At 41.0% G+C, this 23,092-nt stretch overlaps 1 protein-coding gene across 14 annotated transcripts in view; it reads right to left on the bottom strand.

Annotated features, from left to right (window-relative positions):
- The window catches only part of DOCK7 (dedicator of cytokinesis 7), a 106,121-nt gene that overhangs the window by 62,112 nt on the left and 20,917 nt on the right, over window positions 1–23,092 (bottom strand). For all 14 annotated transcript variants that reach the window (XM_068405862.1, XM_068405861.1, XM_068405855.1 and 11 more), the window contains exons 3-14: window positions 18,424–18,599; window positions 18,157–18,225; window positions 15,354–15,483; window positions 15,035–15,247; window positions 14,102–14,187; window positions 11,893–11,959; window positions 10,674–10,823; window positions 8,559–8,639; window positions 5,728–5,893; window positions 4,918–5,060; window positions 2,499–2,592; window positions 721–883 (exon numbers count right to left, since the gene is read on the bottom strand). In XM_068405862.1, coding sequence (XP_068261963.1) covers window positions 721–883; window positions 2,499–2,592; window positions 4,918–5,060; window positions 5,728–5,893; window positions 8,559–8,639; window positions 10,674–10,823; window positions 11,893–11,959; window positions 14,102–14,187; window positions 15,035–15,247; window positions 15,354–15,483; window positions 18,157–18,225; window positions 18,424–18,599 — 1,538 coding nt within the window. The remainder of the gene's footprint in view (window positions 1–720; window positions 884–2,498; window positions 2,593–4,917; window positions 5,061–5,727; window positions 5,894–8,558; window positions 8,640–10,673; window positions 10,824–11,892; window positions 11,960–14,101; window positions 14,188–15,034; window positions 15,248–15,353; window positions 15,484–18,156; window positions 18,226–18,423; window positions 18,600–23,092) is intronic.

Below are 23,092 nucleotides of genomic sequence, written 5' to 3' on the forward strand. Positions count from 1 at the left end.
AAAAACCTGGTTTGTATTTATCTAACTTTTACAACAAGAAGTAACAGATTTGGTAAGTAAGCTGGTGAAATTACTCAGCTGAAGAAGACAATGCCACTCGGATGTGTAATGTCTTCAAAGATACTCTGAAAAAGCTTTAAATGAATAGTGGTACATAATGAAAAGAAATCTGTTCCCTGCCTGGGCTTAGTTATACAAACATTATTGTTTTCCAAGATGCTTCAGAAAAATTTCTTATCTTCCAGATCTTCGGGAGATTTTTTTTCAAGCATTGTAAACAAAGAAATTGCTTTTCAATCAAAATGGAAATATGAACAAAGGGATGATGCATTTTATTCATTTTTATGCCCCACTTTAAAGAAAAAAAGTAAGTCACTGAAAGTGTCAGGAAGTAGTAAAAACAGTAAGAGAATGATGACTTCAGAAGACAGACAAAGAAAAAAACCTACATAAAAATGAAAAGAATTCAACTAAATTTCACTGTCAGTTTTGGGAAGTGGAGAAACCTCTCTCATGGTCCTGCTCACAGCCAAGTTTTATGCAAATATTTGTCCCTTCACAACTGTGTACTTTCTGCTGTGTCAGTCTGGACCTTTTTATGCCTCTGGCACAGCAGATCTACTGATACAGCAAGTTTTGCAATGAACCAGCTGATAAGGTAGGAATTTCTAGACTTGCCACTCTCAGGCCCTGAAATGTGAAAGGTATTTCAAAACTAACCTGTATGTGGTATTTGGAACGTAGACATCCCTGGCAGGAAACTCCAGGATTTCTCTTGTAGGTCTAACTCTGCTGTCTGGGTAAAGTTTGACTTGCAGCAACTCTGGAGTTAGACAGTAATGGGGATTCTCTGGAGCTGGAGATATGTCTATCTTTAATTGAGCTGTGAGAAGAAAATGATTTTGTTACAATAAATAGAAGTTAATTTAAATCAAAAAGCATAGTCATGCTTTGTCTCTTCAAGTTAATAGCCTATATATTAATTTGCTAAATAAACAAATCATAAATTACTGCCAATGTTTGTTAAAAACAAATAACAGTGAATCAAACTGGTATCTAGGGCAATTAGGGTACAAGATAATAAGAATCAACAGAAAAGATGTACCTTAACAAGTCCCAAATGCTGTTCTCATAGGCAAGTTGGGGAAATACAGTCTAGATAATGCTACTGTGAGGCCCAACTATTGTTAAAAACAATACTCAAAGTCTCATCAGGAATCTTGCCTATCAAACTGGAAGGATACTTCAGGAGCTGCTGAAAGCTAATCTGCACCAAGATCATTTAATATTTTCCTTAGCCAGTCATCTGATAGCACTGACAGCACACTTTTTGTTGGTGGATGGCACTGAGGCTGGAGTGATGACTGCAAAAATTTGGAAGACAGGAGAGCTGGAGAAATGGCATCAAAAGACTAAGGTGAAACATAAGAAAAAGCAAAGGACTTGCATTAAGAAGGAGAAGCCAAACATACAAACACGAAAAAAAAAATTATTGGCGTGGATCAACTCTGTAGAAAAGGGCTGGGTGACAGTGGTGACAATAAGCCAATGCCCAGAAGAAAGCCACATTAGAAAATGTACTATAAAGCTACTATATAGTAGCTTATATAGAGATATATTAGTGCAGTGTCACATGTAAAACACTGGAGACAAATTCATCTGCTTTGCCTGGCATGAGGTCTTGGGAGGAGCAGCACAACCAGTTTAGAGCAGCGTGCTTGAAGGAAAACTTGGACAGGTTAAAGAAACTCTAGCAGAGAGTAAGAGGCAATTTTAAAATCACAACCTTTGAGGAAAGGTTGAAAAAAACCTCATATTGGTTAGGCTACAAAACAGAGGCGAATAAGAGTGAACTAACAGTATTCAAGTACTTGAAAGGTTGTGATGACTGCCCTGAGGGCATGACAGACCATAATCAGATTAATTTGCAGTAAGATAATTTTGCAAAGTTTTCTTAATACCTAACCTCACTACAAGGACAGCTGAATGCTGGGAGAAATGATCTGAGGAAGCGGTAGGATTGCTGTCACTGGAGATTTTTAGAACAGGTTAAGTAAATATTGTCAGGAATAGCACAGGTCAAGGACCAGTGATGTTTCACTGCTGGTGTGCCAGCGTTTTTATTTCCCTTTCTCAAACAGAGGTGGATTCTGTTCCTGTTAACCAAGTGGGAGCCAGGAGAGAGATCTCCTCTCAGCTAGAGTGTGGTATTTTACTCAGGTAAACAGAGGCTCCTCAATCCCTGCTGGGTTTAGGGCTTTGAGGTCTCCATCCTCTTCTCACAGATACTACTCTCAGTGTGACACCAGCTGCACGTGCACACATATCAGTGAAAAACCTGCCAAAATGCCATCTTTAGTGCTCATGGTCTACCAGGGATTGCTGTCGATGACTTCTTAGGGTGTTTTCATCTGCTCACTTCTAAGAACTGGCTGGCAACTGGGAAAGACTGACCAAATACCTTAACACCCGTGAGCCAAAAAGATCTCGTTCGATACCTGTGATAGGTCTCAGTCTCCGTAACACTGACGACGGCCGTCTCATGTCAGCAAGGAACTTGTACAAATCCTCATCGCTCAGGCGATCACCCTCCTGTTGGATGTTGGGAAGACAACTGTTACCTACACAACCCTTCAGGACCGTGAGAGAATGAATGAACCATCTAATACTATAGTCTCTTTCCTCTGATATCAAAATGTACCTTCCCAGAACGAGGTGTTAACATTAACATGCTAAATTACAGTTCATTTCTCCATCCTTTTCCCTTCCTTTTTCCCTTATTAATCATCATGACAGCTGCAGGAACTTCTCATTGAAAACCTTTTCTCTCCCCATCAATATTATCTTTTTCAAAACTGAGAATGGCTGTTAAAAGATTTCCCAAAAATATCCAATTTTTAGCAAGTATAATAGTTTGAAAAAGTATCCGTCATTCAGGTAGCGATCCTCATCCCTTCTCCTCTGCCTTCTCTTTGGTATGAGTCTAAAAGAGTTTTACTTTTGAGAAGTGTTAAACAGTGGGAAGTGGAAGGAGTCTGTTGTCAGTCTTCCTTATGCCACATTCTAGTAGCTCAGAATTTTATTAATTTCAGAAATATTATAGAAAATGTGACTCTGCCACCCTCTAACTATCCAAAAGCAGAAGATACCCAATAAAAAGGTAATAAATCACAATATGAAAAAAGAAGTAAATTCAACGAGAAAAACGTATTCAATTAATTGTACTCAACAGGACAAAAGGAAGGGAAGAGAAAAAATAAAAGATACAGAAGAATTAGAAACTTAAAATCTTAAATCAATGTTTGGCAATTTTTAAAGGATAAATTAATAAAATAAGTTGTTTCAAAGTCGTCAAGTGAAAATAACCTTGACAAAGTAAATAAATATATGCTTCTGTAAATCATTACTAACAGTGAACTGGTGCATATTACAAAGAGGGCTGCAGAACAGGGTCAGTGGAATGGCTGCATTAGCAGTGTTTTAATACATTTGTTTTCTTACTTTGTACATCTCGGGTGAATATGTTACAGAACTGGATTTTGTTAACACTCCAGGTAAAAGGAACTTACCGCTCTGCTCCGTGTCACTGAGACCCCAGAGATACCATTCCCAGAGCCCAGTTAAAGTCATCCTGAGTTTCATGACAGCACGGAGCACCAGCGGCCTGAGTCACGCTCCACTTACATGGTTTGCACTATGATAACTTCATGCCCTTGATGACATTTCTCCTTATTTACCCTACTGTATATTTAAGAGCAGACTTTGGATGGCTACCCACAGCGAAAGTGGCACGCAACCAAAACAATCAGGAAAAAAAAAGAGCTTAACCAACTTCAATATAGAGTATCTAAATCTTTGTATTTCCCAATAATCAAGAAATCAGTCAAAAAAAATATCTGGTTGCTCACTGTTAAATCCCTTTTTATACACAAAGGTGACATTCAAATAACACTTTTCCTGAACCAGACGTGGCATTAAGCAAATCTTAGCAAAAATTAATGAACTGAAACCATTTTCTAAGCTTAACTAAAAATTTTTGTTCTGTTTAATCATGTTTTCTACTGCTTCTCAGGAAAATCCCAAACTCTGCCTAAGAGCTGTCACTCAGTAAAGCAGCATCAGAAGTTAAATGCTTGTTTTCTCAGGCATCCCTGGATGCGTCCAGGGAACTGATGCCAACCTCAAATCACATTGATGAACCTGGTCTAGTTTACATTTAGTGCCATGGTCTAGTTGACATGGTGGTGTCAGGGCAATGGTTGGACTCGATGATCCCAGAGGGCTCTTCCAACCTGGTTGATTCTGTTCTGTTATTCTGTTCTGGTTCTGAGCCTGCTGATGTTTCAACCACCCAACGAAACCAAAGGAGTCAACCGACCATCGTAATAAGGACTATACAACTCCTAGACTAGGACAAATATCTGGAATACTTTTTGGCACATACCAACCCAAAGAAGTTACCCTCAGTTTTTGTGAACTTGCTTCTACGAGCATTTTTCTAAATATGTTGACCAGTGATTTTTCCAATGCATGTTAGAAAAATCTGGAGCAGAATAAACTTATATTCTCCTGGGGAGACCCAGCTCTATTAGTTAGAGTAGTTAAGTCACTACACCATAACAAAACTTCATCATTTTAGTGAAAACCAGCTAATAATTTCATATTCCATAACGTAATTATTCACAGTAAACTTGCTGAAAGAATCTACCAATCAACTATGGACCCACTGCTGGCAGAATTAAGCACATGATATAATAAAGCCATTGCATGCTGTTCAAAGCTATCCCGTGATCAGGAAACAGACATCACATGCACTGAAAGCACCTCAAATTAATCATTCGGGTCTAAACTGACTTCACATGATCAAATCACTCTGTCCAAGGAGCAACTCCTTAATTAGATGGCTTCACACAGTACCTGTTTAAAGAAGTTTGTCACTGTCAGAGTAGCTGGTCTAAAGCTGGTCAAATTGCAAGCCTCATCCCCACTTGTGGTCCTCTCTAACGAACGCCTCCCGACAATACTGGAATTCCGCCTCTCCGACCACGATCCTTTACGTTCTTCAAAAAATAAAAAATAAAAAGGGGGAGGAATTAAAAAAAAGAAGAAAAACAATTGCCCAAGAGCCAACTTTCGTTCCAACCAGGATTTTCTACACGAGAAGATAGCTGCTCCTTTTGGAAATTATGCAATAAGTGTGATAGAAGAGGTGGTTACGCTAAGACAATCACACTCCTGAGGCATCAGGAGGCTGTGAAGCACAGCTGACTACTTCTGCTCCTCTCACAGCAACCTCACCCCAGTGCCTTACTGCTATTATAAAAGTCTCTATCGTGTGGAGATTTATGTATTTCTCTTGCTCTGAAAGATGATGAAGTTGGCAGTTTTGGGGATGCTGAAGAGCAGTTTCAGATGAGCTCTGTGTTTCACAAAGATTAATCCACTCCTTTGGAAAATGTTCATCAGCCTGTAACACACTCTCAGTCTTAGAAGCCTGGTTTTAAATAATATAACAGATGGTTTGCTTGTAAAATCCTTGAAAGATAAAACTATTTGTAATCATGGACTTTTCTGTTTTATTTCAACCATGACCCAAGACTATCAAAAGGCCTAGGGCAGGGGGAGGAAAGCAATGAAAGGAACAATGGCAGATAGAGGGCATGAATCAAGGCTTCAGTAAACTCTGGATTTGTCCCCATTCCCTCATGCAGGTGCCAGATACTGTACCTCCTGTGCCAACTTCTACTTCTGTGGAATCCCTTTCCAAACTTCCAGCGCTGCTCACGATGTTCATTAAATGAATGGCTGTCCAGGCAAAAGGCATTCGATACTTGCCTAGTCTTTGGCAGAACTGTTCCGCCTGGCATTTCAGTTTTTCCAGCTTTTCCTTATTCTGTGAAGAAAATATTCAATCCAAGAGATTAAAAGCAGAGGAACAGGAACAAAGGTTCATTTAGCAAAATCACTAAGTAACAATGGTACCTTTTCTAACTTGCGATGATTTTGTGCTTCAATAGCACCTTCTAGAGGAGGATCACTAAGGGTAGGCAGATTTCTGCTTCACGTACCTGCCATCAGGCCAACGGCACCAGACACAGAACAGCCTGACAGCCAGAGCAGCTGACTTCATGCTCTTCAGCCTCCTGAATAGCCTGTCAAATCCCAGTGAGCTCATCTGCCTATTGCCCTTTCAAGAAAAGCTGAATTTTACTCTATGAAATCTGAAATGGCCTTTCTTAATGTGATTTTATGCAGCAGGTGCTCAGATCATCTGGAGTTGCATGCGAAACTGAAAACATTCCTCAAACAAGCAGTGTCAGACTCATTTTATTGAGCAAAAGAAGGAGTAAGAGAGGACTTTTCCATAATTCTGCATATTAAAGAGCAACTTTGTGCTTTAGAAAGGTTGTTCCTTACAGGCCTTTAAAGAAGTCCCCAGACGGGTGGCTGGATGACAACAGAGAGCTGTGTTGCTCACATTCTTCTAGTTCAGGACATGCTTATCACAGAATCACAGAATGTTAGGGATTGGAAGGGACCTCGAAAGATCATCTAGTCCAATCCCCCTGCCGGGGCAGGATTGCCTAGACCATATCACACAGGAACGCGTCCAGGCGGGTTTTGAATGTCTCCAGAGAAGGAGACTCCACAACCTCTCTGGGCAGCCTCTTCCAGTGTTCAGTCACCCTTACAGTAAAGAAGTTTTTCCTCATATTTATGTGGAACCTCCTGTGTTCCAGCTTGCACCCATTGCCCCTTGTCCTGTCAAGGGATGTCACTGAGAAGAGCCTGGCTCCATCCTCATGACACTTGCCCTTTACATATTTATAAACATTAATGAGGTCACCCCTCAGTCTCCTCTTCTCTAAGCTAAAGAGACCCAGCTCCCTCAGCCTCTCCTCATAAGGGAGATGTTCCACTCCCTTAATCATCTTCGTGGCTCTGCGCTGGACTCTCTCTAGCAGTTCCCTGTCCTTCTTGAACTGAGGGGCCCAGAACTGGACACAATATTCCAGATGTGGCCTCACCAGGGCAGAGTAGAGGCCCTGGTGACAGCAGGGCAGCAGCGCCTTGCTGGGAAGGAAACCTTGAAAAATCACCTTTTCACCTACATTCCCAATCGTCCTGCAAATCCAATTCCAAAATTTCACTTAGGCACGTGTCAACTTACTGACCATAAGAAATGTCGTCTTTTACTTTTGCTATCTCTATACCTGCAGTGAGAGAGATCCATTTTTCATATTGTGCTGCACCGATATAGAGATAGACAAAAAATGTGAACTTCAGCTAAAAATGTATTAGAACCTTAGGAAGGCAAAACTTCGTTAGAGTTGGATCAAAATTAACAAATGAACAGCCCAGCTCCTTTGAAAAAGGCATAACGGAAAGAAGCCTTTTAATCACAGGAACGGCTGACATCTCTTGGGTGTTTTTCATTCAGCCCTCACTATTACCTTTTAATGTTCACTTGGCTCAACCCAATTTTACATTAAATTAGGAAGCACTTTGGAGGCTCAAATGCATTGTTTCACACTCTACATACAGAAGGTTTCCTTTTCAAGCTCTCTTGTACATCTTACAAACTGGAGTTGTAAAATAACATACTTAGCTCAAGTAACAATGACATCAGTGATTTGCTATTCTATAGCCACGATGTGTTGGAGAAAAACAAATAGCAGCCTGTGGGGGAAGAGACTGAGGAAAGATTATAGTCCAGGTGCTGCTGAATTCTGCAGGTGCTGCCAGCATCCCTGTTTGCTCCTCACCCTACCAAACCTGCAGTTCCCAGGTTTGATACACCTGGGACTCTGGTACACTCCAACTGTCCACGCCATCCATTGCCCTTCAGAGGAGAATGTCCAAACTGCTGAAGGCAGGAATTAAAGGGGAATTGTGAATGGAAAAAACAACCACTAAAGTATAAAATTTTAAATCTACCCATACTATATGCAAATAGGACAGCTTCATCCTGCTGTTGAGTGTGGCCCTTCTTTAGAATATGAGCAAAAAGAAAAATCAGTGGAAAACAGCAGAATAAAAGAACGAGAAATGCACTGCAATTCAAACCCAGGCCTGATGGAGAACCTTCTGTTAACATATTTCACCCACTTTATAATCCTTCTAGAGGAAGGGACAGGTACTGTGATGGGGTTAAGCTGCAGAAGCAACAGAAAAGTTGAAATTTTACTGCAAATTCACATTAAAGGCTGCCTTCACTTGACCCAGCTATAAGCACACAGCTGACCCTTCGGGACAGGGAATCACAGATGACTGAGCTTGATGGTAACCACACATCTCCCCTGTCAGCTACAAAACCTGATGACCTTTAACTACTCTACCCCAATAAGGCATCAAGATTCAAGGGTCTTTGACTCTTCTTTGGCCTTTAGAATTTGACTAGATTCTTAATTAAAAATGGATCCTTTTAACAACAGGAACAGTATCAATGGATATTAAGTCCAAGGTAAAAGAAAATAATGTATGTTTAATTTGTTAGTAACAAAGTGCCTTAAAGGGCTTGTAGCCGAATTTAATGAAAACATCAAAAAAAATCTTACCTTTGCTGCATCAGATTCTTTAAAAATCATATAAGGCTCTGCACACTCCCCAATATCTCCCTGCTGTAATACTTTTTCCAGCTGAGAAGGGAAAATGAACCATTATAAGGACATGTATCCAGCAAGGACTGTTAAATTAAACAAACACTAGGAAGCAAAAACATTCTTTCAAAAGAGTTAAAGCTGATTTCCCTTTGTGAGTCAGGGAACAAGCACTGCACTCAAGTTACCAGAGCCATTAAGTTCCCAAATCTCCAGCTATAACGGATTCACACGTCTAAAATATAGGTTCAAAGGGAACATATACCACTTCGCTTTGGTTTGATCTGTTCTAGAGCCACTTTCAGCTCATTTTTAAGGTCTTAAAGACAGCTTACACTAACTGTCTTCAGCATCATCATTCTCAGAGTTCTGTTCTTATTTCTGTTCTCCATATTAAGGACCTATTGCAGCAGCGCAAAAAGGTGCCTCAGATGCACTCAGCTAAAACAAGCACTATTCTAAATCAGTGTGTTTTCAAATCAAATAATGAAATAATCAAATAATTAAAATTAGCCAAAGAGTAGATGTTTGCTTCTGAAGTCTCCAAGTCAGTCAATGCCTCTTGAACACAAAACTGCTTAACACTCAGATTCTGACAGAAATATCTTCCCTATCCCATGTGTGCAGACTGTTTCTTTCAGAAGCATCCTGGCCCTCCCTCCCACACCCGCTACTGTGCACATGCTGTTTACTAGATTAGAATATCTTTAAACTCCTCCCATGCTTACAAAGTGCCATTCATACTTGTCTATAATAGAACGCCAAGAGGGTACCACAACATAAAGCACAAAACTACTTCCCATCAACTCTTGCACTCCCTGGTGAGTTAATGCCAGCAATCCCAGCTGAAAAGTGGTTTCCCAGTAAGGCCCATGTGAAAATTCACCCAATAAGGCATGCTATGCATCTCTCTTATTGATCCCTGACTATATCATTTTCATCATCAAAACAAAAAATCACCTAAGCCACCAGCTCCTCTTGGATCACTGGTTTTACAAGCACTAACGTGCAGTCACAAGCTCTTTTGGACAGATCCCTGTCTCATAAATATGGGGTCCTCTCTTCCTCATATCTTGTAAAAATCAGAAGAGTGAATATGTGTGCACAGGCAGAACATGATTTTTAGAAGGAATTCAGACAATATACCAAAAATTGGAGATCAGAATATGCTCCAACACTACTGAAAGCCTTATTCTCACCTGGGACTGTTTTGTTATGCCACGAAGCCTTAATTAATTTTCAAAAGCTTATTCCTCATGTAAGAAGCAGTTCACGAACAACTTGCAAAAACCTCAGTCAACAGGGTTCTCAAAACACAGCACTCAGCTAGCAGGCAGTGTAACCACTGCCTGTGAACTGAAAGCATGTACTGAACTCCCCTTTTCACAATAGGACGATTTTTATGCAGAGACCAGCCAAAAAAAAACTGATTCAAATGCCCATCTGAACCAGTAACATTTGTGCACTCATTGAATCAAATGAAAGACGAGAAAATAACTTTTATCTTTGTATGCTTTATTCCAGGAGTGACCAATGTGGCATTTTATTTCAGTTATGGATCTCACTCTCTGAGCAATTTCCATTCTTAAAGACATTTGAAAATCTGGCTTAAGGGCATATATCATTTTTGAAATGAGATTCACATCAATATATATTTTTAAATCACTCACTTACCTATCATCTTAAGGAGTCAGCACATTGTTTCATATGAAAACCAAGGTCAAGCCCCAAAAAGCTGCTCTATATCAAGCAAACCTTTGTGCTCTTTCCAGTTTTTCAATAATACAACAATGCATATCTCCACCGAACTGTTTCTGTTACAAAGGAACTTAATGTACTAAGTGAGAATATCTGAAATGAAACAGAATCCTGTGGTGCCGGTGTTTAAGCTTTTGAGAATAGAATTCTGCTCTCCCAATGTAAGTAAGAAGTCAACTAGTCAGACAGACTTGTTTATATTTTATTTTAAATAAATTTATTTTAAAAAAATATATAAAGTCAGACTTGTTTATATTTTATTTTAAATAGAAAACAAGAGACAACAATAATTTGAATTTCCCTGGCATTTCTTACCTTTATCACCAGAAAGACATCTTGAGAGGGATAAGTGATAGAAAAAATGGCAGATCTGGCCAGCGTGGATATAGCAGCAGGGGGGACATGTGGACGAAGCATTCCCTTCATTTGTTCAGAGTTTAAATCGAAGTAGAAATTTTCTGAAATCTAAGGAAGAAGTTTAGTAGCTTCAAGCATTAGTTTTACTTTTTATTTTTGGTAAACTCTTCACAAACAGAGCAGACAATTTCAAAACAGAACTAAAAAACAACCAACAGTGCCTCCTTTCAAACCATGTATAAAAAGGAAAAAAAAGGCCATTTCATTAAGAAATCAAGGCAGGACAGTGGGAAAGGAGAGAGTAATTGGAGCAAACACACACTACCTATAAAATTTCCTCTAGCTCCTGTAAGGTATGTATCAAGGCTTCAAAGCCAAAACGAATGTGAGCTGGTTATCAACACCAGAGGTCACTAAAGAACTTACTACGTTAGAAAAAAAAAATGAAGTAATGAGATGATAAAATTGGCTTATGAAATGTGATTTAAATATTAAACAAAGTTCACATAATATTCCACATACTCTCATCTACATAACTTAAATCTCAATGCATTAAATTCAAGTCTTAAAGAGATAAATGTCAAAATGCATATTTTTAACATTTTTCTCTCTACTACTGCTAATATCTTGAATTAGGAAAACTAAGAGACTCTTCAAATATTAAATACAGAACACAAATAGGGGAATAAATGTATTTTGCATTTCCTATAACTCAGATATTGAAAAGACTCCTCAGTTCTGTTTTGATTTTAGCAATTTTAGCATGTATGACTTTCTTGTGCATTATTAAAACATTACTTGGACACATACCATGCTGAATCACAAAAAAGATTAAGAAAGTCACAAAAACTTAATCTAAATAAAAGGTTTCAGTTACTTAAGTTCTCTCTGGGGAGAAGATTTTTGAAATCCAAGATTGGACAATATATATATATTCTGATTTCAGGCACTCACATATTAGATAATATTTTTAGAAAAGTGGTTATACTTCAACTGTTTTACTAAGCAGAACACACAAGATGGTTCATGAAAAGCCTTCATCACTCTTCCAACCACTAGTATGTCACTGTCTTTACAAAGGTTTGTTTCCAGAATTAATTAATCCTTTTTTTTTTTTAAAAATAAAGGTTTGTAATGTTTCGGTGGAAATATCATCATCAAATAATTAAAAACCTACCTTTTTCTTTTCTTTAACATCATACAAAGCCAAGCTTGCAAAAATGGGCTCAATTTCTATTTCAAATCTTGAAAGAAAGAAACACAAAAAATCAGTTGACTTGCACTTTCTAAGAAAGAATAACCTCCCCCCCTTTCCCAATCCTTCCTGTGCAAGGTGATAGCTGACCGCTGTTAAGCTGAGATGTCAGGAACAGCTGAGCCAACCTAAGGGCTTGCTCCTGCTGGAAAGGGATCTTGCTCCCCAGTTTTCCCCCAACTCCTCTACTGCCCTGCTTCCTTCCACCAGGACACACGCTGGTGCTCCCCGGACCTTCTAAAAGCCATTTCCACTCATCGACCCAGCAGAAAGGTTGGGATTAGGGTCACAGGACATAAAACATACTTCTACAAATGCTTTTATCTTCTTCAAGTGTCATTTGAAAGCTATGCAAAGCAACCCAAAAGCTTCTTTAAAGGGCGAGGACCTATTAATTGGGATAGGTGGACCCCTTAGCTCCTCCGACTACCTTGAGAAGCTGCCCTATGTGCTAATTTACTATGCTGACCTGTTGATACAGCTAAACGGCCAACCCCTCCTACCAGCATTACTGGCCAGAAAGCTCCTTCCTGTGGAGAACTGGGGACTGCTATTCGGGCAATTTTCAACATTTAACTTTTGTCAGAAAATACCAATAGCTCAAAAACTCTCCAAGAAAGGTGTCAGTTTTTCAGAGTAACCATTATCAAGTATTTAGCTAACTGAACACTAACCTACCAAATAGAGCTAAACTTATTGTTAAAATCACCTGGGAAGTTAAAGAAATTAAAAAACATTCAAAACCTGTCCCTACACCAAAGTAAGCAGGGGCTGAAATGCCATTCTCGTGACTGCACAGCCTCTCGATAAAATTAATGCCCAGTCCACGGTGGGATACCCCCATGCACCCAGTCCTTGCACAGAGCTCTCAGCTTTTCAGCCTGGAACTCCTTCTGCCAACAGGGAGAACAATATACAGGACTGCATCATCAAACAGGTGTTTTCTCTGGTTTTGCAACAAAGGTGAGATTAACCTGAAAACGATCCTGCTTAGGTCATCTTAGCTGTCTCCCTGGGGAAGAGACTATGTACTTCTTTTTGTGCCACTAAGACAGCATGATCTTGGATGCTTGCTGTTACAACTGCAAGTACAGTTTCAGAGATCACTGTGGTACACAAACAAGCATGTACTTGGGCAGATTTGCTATAAATTTACAGTCAGCAAGAGATGCTTAAATAGCAGAAATCATTAATTTCCAGCATCCAACTTATTTATGCTAAAGACACCATCCTATGGAGAGGAAGCTCCACTGCTACTGCATATTATGTTGTTCCAGTTCATAAAAGGCTGCAAAATCAGTTCATCTCTATGGCTATATCAGGTGCTGGAGTACTCTACGAGCAGGAGATATGTCCCACACATATATCTCAGTTATGAGCCACAATGTAGTCTAACTGGAGGTCTCTAATAAGAAGGGTTGACCTAACTGAGGACATAGAAGATGAATACAGCAGTGTGGAAAATCAGTTTTGTACTTTATTTCTCCAAGGGAATAACAGTAAAATTTTACCTTGTGTTATTAGAGAAGAGTTATAGGCAATGAACCAGCTGCAGGTAACCCTATATTCAGGAGCTCCACTTCATTAAACTTGTTTAACAGGTTTCTATTCCTCCAGTTAATGCTTGCTAAGTATATAAAGTCTTCACTCTTAAAGGGACACAGTCAAGGTTGTTGAGCCTAAACTTCGGCAGATCTTTGGTTGTCTTATGTTTTAAGGCTTAAGCATTTTTAATCTTTTTTTTTTCCCCTCTTAAACATCCTTGTTACAGAGCTGAACACCAATGACTGGCTAACCCCGAACGAGTGCAGTGAAGCACGCGTGCTAGTAACAGGGAACAGGTATAGCTACAGACTGGCTGAAAAGCAACGCAGAGAGAAGCCAAGGAAGGTGAACACTTTCTGTATCACAGCACTAAAGAAAGTCTTGAAGATAAAACTGTCTGAGGCACAGTACTGTGTAACTTACCCTTTGTAGAACTAACCTTTAAGCCTACGACCAACCAAACAATGTTACATCCCTTCAAGGGTAACAAACAAGGCAGCAGAGTTATTCCAGATGCACGTGGACACAACAACAGATTTAAATTCTCAGTTTCTGTAAAGCAGCTGTCTGTTGGAGGGATACTTACTTAAGGGACAAGCACTTCACCAGGAGTCTTTGGCCAAAGTGTTCTTTGGGTACTTCAGGGACGCTAAGTCTTTCTATAGGCTCCTCCTGAAATCCATCACAGGAATAGCCATTTAGAGACAAGACACTTGTACAAACCACTAATACTATTATGAAGCAAACACATGTATCACTTTTTTTTCTAAGACACTAACACCAACTTAATCCGAGGCTTACCAGCATCTTGCATTCAGCAGCTATAAATATGTGAAATTAAATCCCTCTAATGTTTCTACATTATATGGGATTGGATAACCATAAAGGAAAACCAGTCTTCAGAAAGTAATATCTATAGCAAGACAATATGCTAAAAAACATGCAACCTGAACCAAGCTGGTGAAGGGTCTGGAGGGTCTGACCTACGAGGAACGGCTGAGGGAGCTGGGGGTGTTTAGCCTGGAGAAGAGGAGGCTCAGAGGTGACCTTAGTGCAGTCTACAACTACCTGAAGGGAGGTTGTAGCGCAGTGGGAGTCGGCCTCTTCTCCCAGGCAACTAGCAATAGGACAAGAGGACACAGACTCAAGTTTGGCCAGGGGAGGTTCAGGTTGGACATTAGGAAGAATTTCTTTTCAGCAAGGGTCATTAGCCATTGGAAGGAGCTGCCCAGGGAGGTGGTGGAGTCACCATCTCTGGAGGGGTTTAAGAAAAGCCTGGACATGGCACTTAGTGCCATGGCCTAGTCGACAGGGTGGTGTCAGGGCAACGGTTGGACTCGATGATCCCTGAGGTCTCTTCCAACCTGGTTCATTCTGTGATTCTGTGAAAAATAGTTAAGGTTCTCATGGATATTAAACGTATGTGACCTTAACTCCTTTAAACCCGTGGCAGACTGACAATTTTCACATTCCCTACATCCTTCACTTTTTAGTCTCACCCACATGTATATAAAAATACCTCATCTGGTGCTGGATGTAGTGCAAAAAGCTCCTTATGCCTACTGGACTTCCTCTGATCTTCATTGTGGTGGTCAATCTCTTCATTTGGGGTTCGGTCCAGGAGGTTTGGGAGAAGGGCGTCTGGAAGGGAGTTCTTCAGGTCAAAAATACTGCAGGCCCAGCTGCCCCGGGGAGTATCGTCAATCGACATTGAACGGCGTTTGAGGTCATCCTGAGATTCAACAAATTAAAAGCAACTTATAACGGGAAAGGGACTGCACTTTTAAAATGCGACTATAAATTAGGTTTTATGTAGCAAGGTTTTAAAGGTACATTACTTGTTCATCCTGGTAACTGTTGCCATCTGGAGCTTCGTCAGACTCAAAGATCTGTTTGGGGAGCCCCTTTTGCCTCTCCTTCTGTTTGTCTAAGGTGTTGGGATTAAATCCAGTTCCCAGCTTGTGATATCTGAAAACAAAGTATTTCAAATGCGTTCTTAGCATCCTTTTTGACCTCAAACCCAGAAGCAAAATTACAGAACAAACCCAGTATTATCAGTGTGGGTCCTCTCAAAGCATAAACTGCTCTCTGCAAACAGTATTTCCAGTCATCCTCCACTGTAGCTGGGTAACAATCCAACAACCAGTATTCCAGTAATACAATGTGACTCTGTTCAACTCTAAAGCAACCCTGGGTGATGTCAAAAGAAGGATTATCAATGGCCAGTTAAGGTCATCATAAAATGTGTGATTGTGATGCCAAGCTTAAAACAGGCCAAGAACATGGGGGTGGAAGGCCAGTGGTTCTGCTGGAGCGAGAACTGACTTGGAGCAGACAGTATTAATACCTTTAAAACCAAACCACCAATTTCAGGTAGGACTGTATGAAGTGCAGGAGTCCTGAGCACCTCTGGAAAAGATATGACTTTCCAACCCCAACTAAAGTGAGCATCTTCCTAGAGCATCTTTATAAGCAGAATCAGGTCCTTCAGAACTTTCCAGTGTGTAAGAGCACTTGCTAGTAAACAGTCTGTCTACTGTTGCTGACAAGATCAGATCTCTTTGACTAACAAAGTTTTGGGTACCAAATGGCACTATGTCTATATTCACACACACATATGGCCAGAGCCACAGCCTCACACTACACACTCTAAGTCAGTACCCAAAGTAATGCTGGGATCACATCTAGAATTAATTGTTCTTATTCTGCCCTGTTACTAAAGTTACCACAAAAGGATGCACAGACATGTGAAAACTATGGATGTGTTAGCAGTGAGTAACGAAAGGGAGGAGAAAAAGGAGGAAAGCCTTGTCCTTGCTAGGTTATAATTCCTGGGAGCTGAACTATCTGTATAATCCTCACCTGGATGTCTGCATTTCAATCACAGCCCCACCAACAAGCATAAATTCATTCTAAATCAGACCTGACTTCAGAGATGTCTGTGATTGTTGCCACCATCAGTCGAGCATACTGAAGGTACGCCATAAGGTTGAAATAAGAACATGCTATTGGTTTTCTCAGGCCAGTGAAGAAAACTTATTTACCTTTTCCAATACCATTAAAGTAATCACTGAATGGATGGACTTGTCTGCCTCCAAAAACATTTTGGTTACAAAGAACTGTAGACAGAGATTGAAATAAAGATTATTTCCCCTGGGTTGGGGTAGAGGGAAGGATGGCACATCAGAAGCCATGTCCTTCTAAAGCTAGAAGAGCTGGATTTTGTGGCCTGAGAGCTACCCAAAGCACTTGTAATCATCCAGTTGGATGGATTAAGAGAAATCTGTTACCATCCTTACTTGAAAAACAATTCAATGCTTCCCAGCCAGGCTTTCAGGCTCTTCCCCTGCTCCAGCAGTAATCCTTCTGTTTCTGCCCAGTCCACTGCCATGATTTTATCCAAGTAAAAACTGCTATTAATGTTTACGGAAGTGCCTCTCCTCCTCTGAAGGGGCAAGAAAACCTTTGACTGTAGTTCCACAATCACTCAGCACACCTTCAACCCACTCAGGCAACTCTGATGTCTTCAGCTTCATGCCTTCCCTGACACAGAACACAACCTGCAGCTGGTCTGCCCAGGACAGACAGCTCCACTGCCTCCAACTAAACCTCCTAAGTGCAGGAATCACAGCCAGGTATTGCAGATACCAGTGAAAGTCACTGAGAAACCAAGAGGTGTGCGGCCTGGGTGGTCACATTGTCCAAGCCTATGGAGCATTCTAGACTCTGCCCACAAAGGCTGGGAGTTAATAAAGCATCTCTCTCTCTCTCTCGGGTTTCTTTCTGTTTTTTTTTTTTTGGTTGAGATTACAAACCACATTTTTATTAGGTCATCTTAGCACTGCAAAACATATCTTCAGCATCCCCTGAAGTGGTTCTCAGGACAACGTTAAACCAGTGAATTGTAGCAAGTGCCACAAGGGCAGAGCTGTAGCTGTAGTCCAGTCATTTGTAGGTGATGCACATCACATGGATCACTTACTCCTTGACAGTAGCTCTTGAAGTCATCAGACTTTCAATCATCCGAGAGAGTGTATGTTCCAAGTAAAGCTACTCAGAAACATTCCTGCTAATTTGTATAAATTAATCAATGCATGCACCTCTCTAAACTGTTAACTCATTAGGTAAATGTTGTGCCAGTCCAAATATTAACAATTATTTGTTTAAATTAGGTACTTTCTCAAAGTCTCTTCGGGAACAAGTGAATGCTGCAGAGGGCACCTTATCTAGTAGGTGGTTGTGTCTGCAGGTGAATCTTGCATCATTACAAAATTAATGCAACTTCTCTATAAAAAGAGCTAAAAACACATGGAACAAAGAAAGAAATAAATGCTGAAAGTAATTTTACTTGTTCGCATTCCGTAATTTCTCCACCATTCTAAAGGAGCAACTGTTGACTAAAATGGCCCAGATTTTCAAAAATGCCCCAAGGGGTTTTGACGTCCGAGATCTAATTTTCAAACACAAAGAATCGTTTCAGCTAAACACAAAGCATCATTTCAGCTGAGCTGGGCAAGTAAAAGCCAGGGCACATGGAATCAGTAGCCAGGACAATAATTTTTGAGCCTCCTCATACCAGCTAGCCATCCTGCAAAAATTTAAATATGAAATCAAGCTGACAAATATCACGGGGGAACTCACTTTCTGTTCACAATCGCCCAGTCTTCCGTGTAACTCCTTACACAGTCCCTCACATGAGGGTCCATCTCACTGTTAAAAGAATAAAAACAAACACCTTCAAAATCACAGACATGATAATGACTTCTTAAACACACACGCCTCCACACTTCAGTTTATATTTACTCTTTCAGGCATTTACAGACAAAAATTCCAGGCTTCAGACTCGCGGATACTCAAATCCAGAACAATTAATTCCCTTGAGCGAGGTGTCATCCTGTCACCTCCTACCTCTCTTCAGGCACGGCCGACACAAGCGTTCGACATTCTCTGGGGGTGTACACGACCTCGATGTCATCGGGAGGAAACTCAAGCAAGTCTCGCAGGGGTCCGGACTCCACCGCGATCGGGTGTGTAATAAGGTAGTCCTCCAACTCCACCGGGTCCACTGCTTCTGTAAGAGGTACCTGGGAAAAGACAAGCAATGGAAGGGTCTTAAAACAAGGTGAAAGCAAAAAGAAAAATCACATGCATATATTTTACTTTGTTTTTTAAACCAGCTCTTCTGCATTGTTCAGCAAACTTGATCTAACATCAGATGACAATTAACCCTGGCGGTGTTAACCTTAGCTAATCCACATCACAAAGCTATTTTTCATGTCTTATCTTTTATGTGATATTTCTCTGGATATTTCTATGATGCATACCATCATCATCTAAAAAAACACAAAAAAAAAAAAGGATTTTCATCTATTTTCAAGAAATTCACCAGTTTGCATCAAAAGAAAATTTTGCAATTTATTTCCCCTGTGTATGACTTTGGATTTGTTTTTAGCATGCTCTGATCACAAAGGGAACCTTCACCCTGATCCAAGATGCAAGAACCCTTTCACCCTCAGGCACGGCCCCCAGACAGGAATCCAGAGCAGGGGCTGATTTACCAGCAAGCCACAGAACTCTAAAGACTAACATTATTTTGAATTAAACCACTTCTCTGGGGAACACAAAACACAATGTGCTCTCTACCAGAGGTACAAGTTTAACCACCTCTTCTCCCTGATATTAGGGCCTTTAGTGCCACGATGACTCTGCCCACGCCAGGAAGGGACACTGTTCTAAATAAAATGGATGCTTGAAAAGCATCTTTACTGGGCACAAAGCTGGCACCTGAAGTACAAGGAATGACTGAACAAACACACGTGCAGGAAAACAGTAGAGTTCGCTGGCAGTACTGATCTCACCATGAAAAAAGTGAGCTTTTTTTAGATACATGAAAAAAAAATTGCATAAACTGGATACATATTCACATTGCATAACTGTGTATTTTTACATATTATATAAATACACACGTATTCTTATATGAGATGATTATGCTATGAGGCTGTACATAAACATAGACGTTAAGAAGATGAAACACCAAAAACAAGTTTTGAGGAACCAGTCTCTACAGCACCTGACGTCTCCTAGAATCCCCTGGCACATCCCTGTGAGGCTGTGTGGTTTAGTGAGAGTCACAAAAACACATCAAAATTCAGCATTTTTTCTCTACTACTTTTTCTTTCCTGTCATCCAGACGATTTCTGTGGGACAGGGAACTACCCTGTAGCTTGTCTTCTGTTGGAGATGACTTTAAAAAGAACACTTACTACTTAAGTTTTAAATGTGCTTCTCAAAAACATTGCTATACCAATCCCAAATTCCAGTTTTTAAACTTCTATTGTCCAAAAGTTCTGAAATGAATCAACTTTTTATTCAAGGAAGACTTGGCTAACACAGAGGGTGTTGAAAGAATCTCTCCTACCGCAGCCAACTTCAATGAATACGACAATTTTCTTAAAATACAGAAGGCAAATCCTTCAGCAGAAAATGGCGTGACTCCAATGAAGTCAGGTGAGTTGGACCAGATGACTTTATGCCAGATAAGAATCTGGTCCACCAAAAAAATATGATGTCTAGAAACTCAGTATTTAGTTCTGCAATTTAGGTAAAAGATACAAATAATTTCTATCTATGATGATGATGATGATGAACTCTGACCCCACAACCTTTTTTCCCCTTCTAATCCTGAGCTCCTGAAATGAACTTGAAATATGTGATTTGGAGAATTTTTGAAAATACAAACCAGATACTTTTAACTGTTTTCATCACTGCAAAACTCACAATGAGCAGAACTTGTCCTTGCTCTTTCCCACATGACACTTAACACGTCATCACCTCACACTGTTTCTTACATACAGCTACACCAGCTCCATTTGGCACTGGATAACCGACGGGACGTACAGCAGTGAAATGTGACAGTTTATTATTGAGGAATTGCTAAAAGTGCCTGTTTTTTCAGAAGAGCTGCCGCACGATACTATTTTGCTTGCGATAAACCTCAAACCCAAAGAAGAGTAAGAACCCAGAAACGGAGACTCCTTGCAAATGAAGATAAAAATAACAAAATCACTGGGCAAAAGCTGCAGCAGTGCTGGGAAAAGGTCCCCTCAGGGCCTCTCATTGCCAGCCCAGCCCCATCACGCAGCAGTGCAGCTCTGGCCTAGACACTGATAGCACCCTCCCCGGGAGAAGGCCCGAGGGTTAAGGGAGCCTCGGAGGGTGACTTAAAGCTGCTGAACTGACTTAAAGCTGCTGAACTGACCCTGTTTTTAAGCCCTAACATTTTAAGATGTACTTTTACTCCTCCTGCTGACCTTCCTTCCACACTGGCAGCTCCAAAGCTGAGGCACCTTCCAGCACACTTGCCCAGCAGGACTGAGCTGACCACGCAAGTGCCATGTTTCAGTCTGCACGAACTCATTTGCCGGTGCATCTCCCCAGGTGAACAAAGAGAAACCGTTCCCTCATTCCCTCCGATCTTCCTAATCCCTTCATCCTGATAAACATTAGAAAATTACAACACTCAAGGAAAAAACTCTGTATTAACGCAGAGCTGAGGGGGACACGCAGGACCAGACACAGGGCAGAGGCTGCCACTGCCCCAAATGCACCATGTTCACCCATTCCTGGGCATTTTACATCTCATATTTCACTTATCCAACAAGAGCACTGTAATGTATTGGACAAAAGATGAATGAACTGGCTTTGCTAGTAAAGCCCTGACCCCAAAAGGCCGGCTGTGCTTAGGGCTACCCAACGCCAGGTCCCAGGCCTGCGCTCCGGGGGCTTCCAAGCCCTTCATACATCTCAGGATTAGGCCCAAGGCTGCACTTCACAATTTTCCAGTTTGTCTCTTCAGATAACTATTGTACCATGAAGATGTAAACAAACATAAAAGTCAAACCCAGAAGCCTGTATTAGACTCACCATCTGTGCAGCCAGAAATACTGTCTAGCACCTGAGTAAACAGGCCACACATAAATTCATGGTTATGAAGAGGAACTACTTCGTGTCAGAGTATTGGCAGATAAAAGGCAAGTGCATTATTTTAAGCTTTAGATATTTGTGGGGGAAGAAGTGATGAAAGAGGAGGAGGAAACAAGGATGAACAAACCCATTGAAAGGAAAGTGAACCCAAATGGTGTCCCCGTGTCTGAACTGAACCACAAGAGCTCCTCTCATGGCTCTCACTGCTGATGGCTTAACCTTTCCTCCATCCTGCTTTATGCTCCTGCAATCCTCTGAAGTTGTGGATGAGACCAAGAACAGACACAGTATACATGGGGCTATTCCTGTGTTACCTGGCCAAAGCATCAGTCACTTGAAATTGTCAAACGAGCCCATCAGATCAAACGCACACACTGAAAGAGTCGGATGAGTTCAGGTTCACCCAACCTCATCATCCCAGCCCCACCGCTGGCTGAGGAGCGGAACCTGCTCTATCACCTCACCTCCGAGTCTCCAGGCCCAGCTCACCTCCTCATGGCACCAGGAAAAATAACGAGGCACCCAACAGCCGACTCCCCCAGCCTATTAGGATTGTGATACTTTCTTAGTTTACAGAAGTTTTGCCCTTATCCTTGTGCACCACTGATGTACAGCTGATCTCCAGACGACCACAAGAACAGCAAGGCCCGCTTTCAGCTGCATATTAAAAGGTTTTGAAATCTGCTGCAGCAGAAATGGAAGAACAGCTGAGGAGCTATAAAGCTGTCCTCTCCCACAGCCCTGCTTGCTGGCAGGCTACAGACAGCAATCTTCAATGCAATCCTCATCCCGCTTCCAGGAAAGGCCTTTCTGATTCCTCCCGACAGCTCCCAGGACGCCACAATAGGTGAATCCTCCATGAAATGCAGCCAGTTTTCCTTTAGCAGACTTCCAAAGGCAGAAGGACAATTTCTGTCAAGTATTTGCAAACATGCAGTCCACCTACCAACCGGCTAATAAACCTAATGGGGGGATACTGGAGCGTTACTGTAAGAAGTCATTGAAAAGGTGTTTGTTTCTTCCAATAAGAGTTTATTAAGGCCCTCTGGAAACAGCTGTATAGAGCTCTGACCATCTTCCCAGTCAGGACATGGAATAGTCTAAATCAACAGCAAATAAACACTAAAAATATGCAAAGAAAAACCTGCTCCCATAATCACAATTACTGCTCTTTTAAAACACACTCCTTGACCTTGTACAGCCTGTAAATACAGACCAAAATTTGGATAACCTTTCAGACAATTCCTTAACACAGTTTTCACTCAGTCTTTATCCCAGGATAAAGAGGTGAGCCACCTCACTCGGGGCAAGCACGATTCTGGTGCTATTAAAATGAACAGGACTACTCAGGGAGAAAGAGGCCGCTGGGTATGAGTAAGAGGGGTATAACCTGCTCCCTGCCAACATAAACACCAAATAAAACATACTGATAAACCAAAAGTACAGAAGAAATCAAATAGGACTCTCTTTTTCAGACTTACACAGCCCAATTACCTCGAATCAAACACATCATTTGCAAATAACCATTCTGTGTATGTCTTTAACCTGACTGTAGACACACGCTCTGTCAGCTTAACTAAGACACCAGCCTGAT

This window comes from Nyctibius grandis, chromosome 8 (genome assembly GCF_013368605.1).
Source record: "Nyctibius grandis isolate bNycGra1 chromosome 8, bNycGra1.pri, whole genome shotgun sequence".
Classification (NCBI taxonomy): domain Eukaryota; kingdom Metazoa; phylum Chordata; class Aves; order Nyctibiiformes; family Nyctibiidae; genus Nyctibius; species Nyctibius grandis.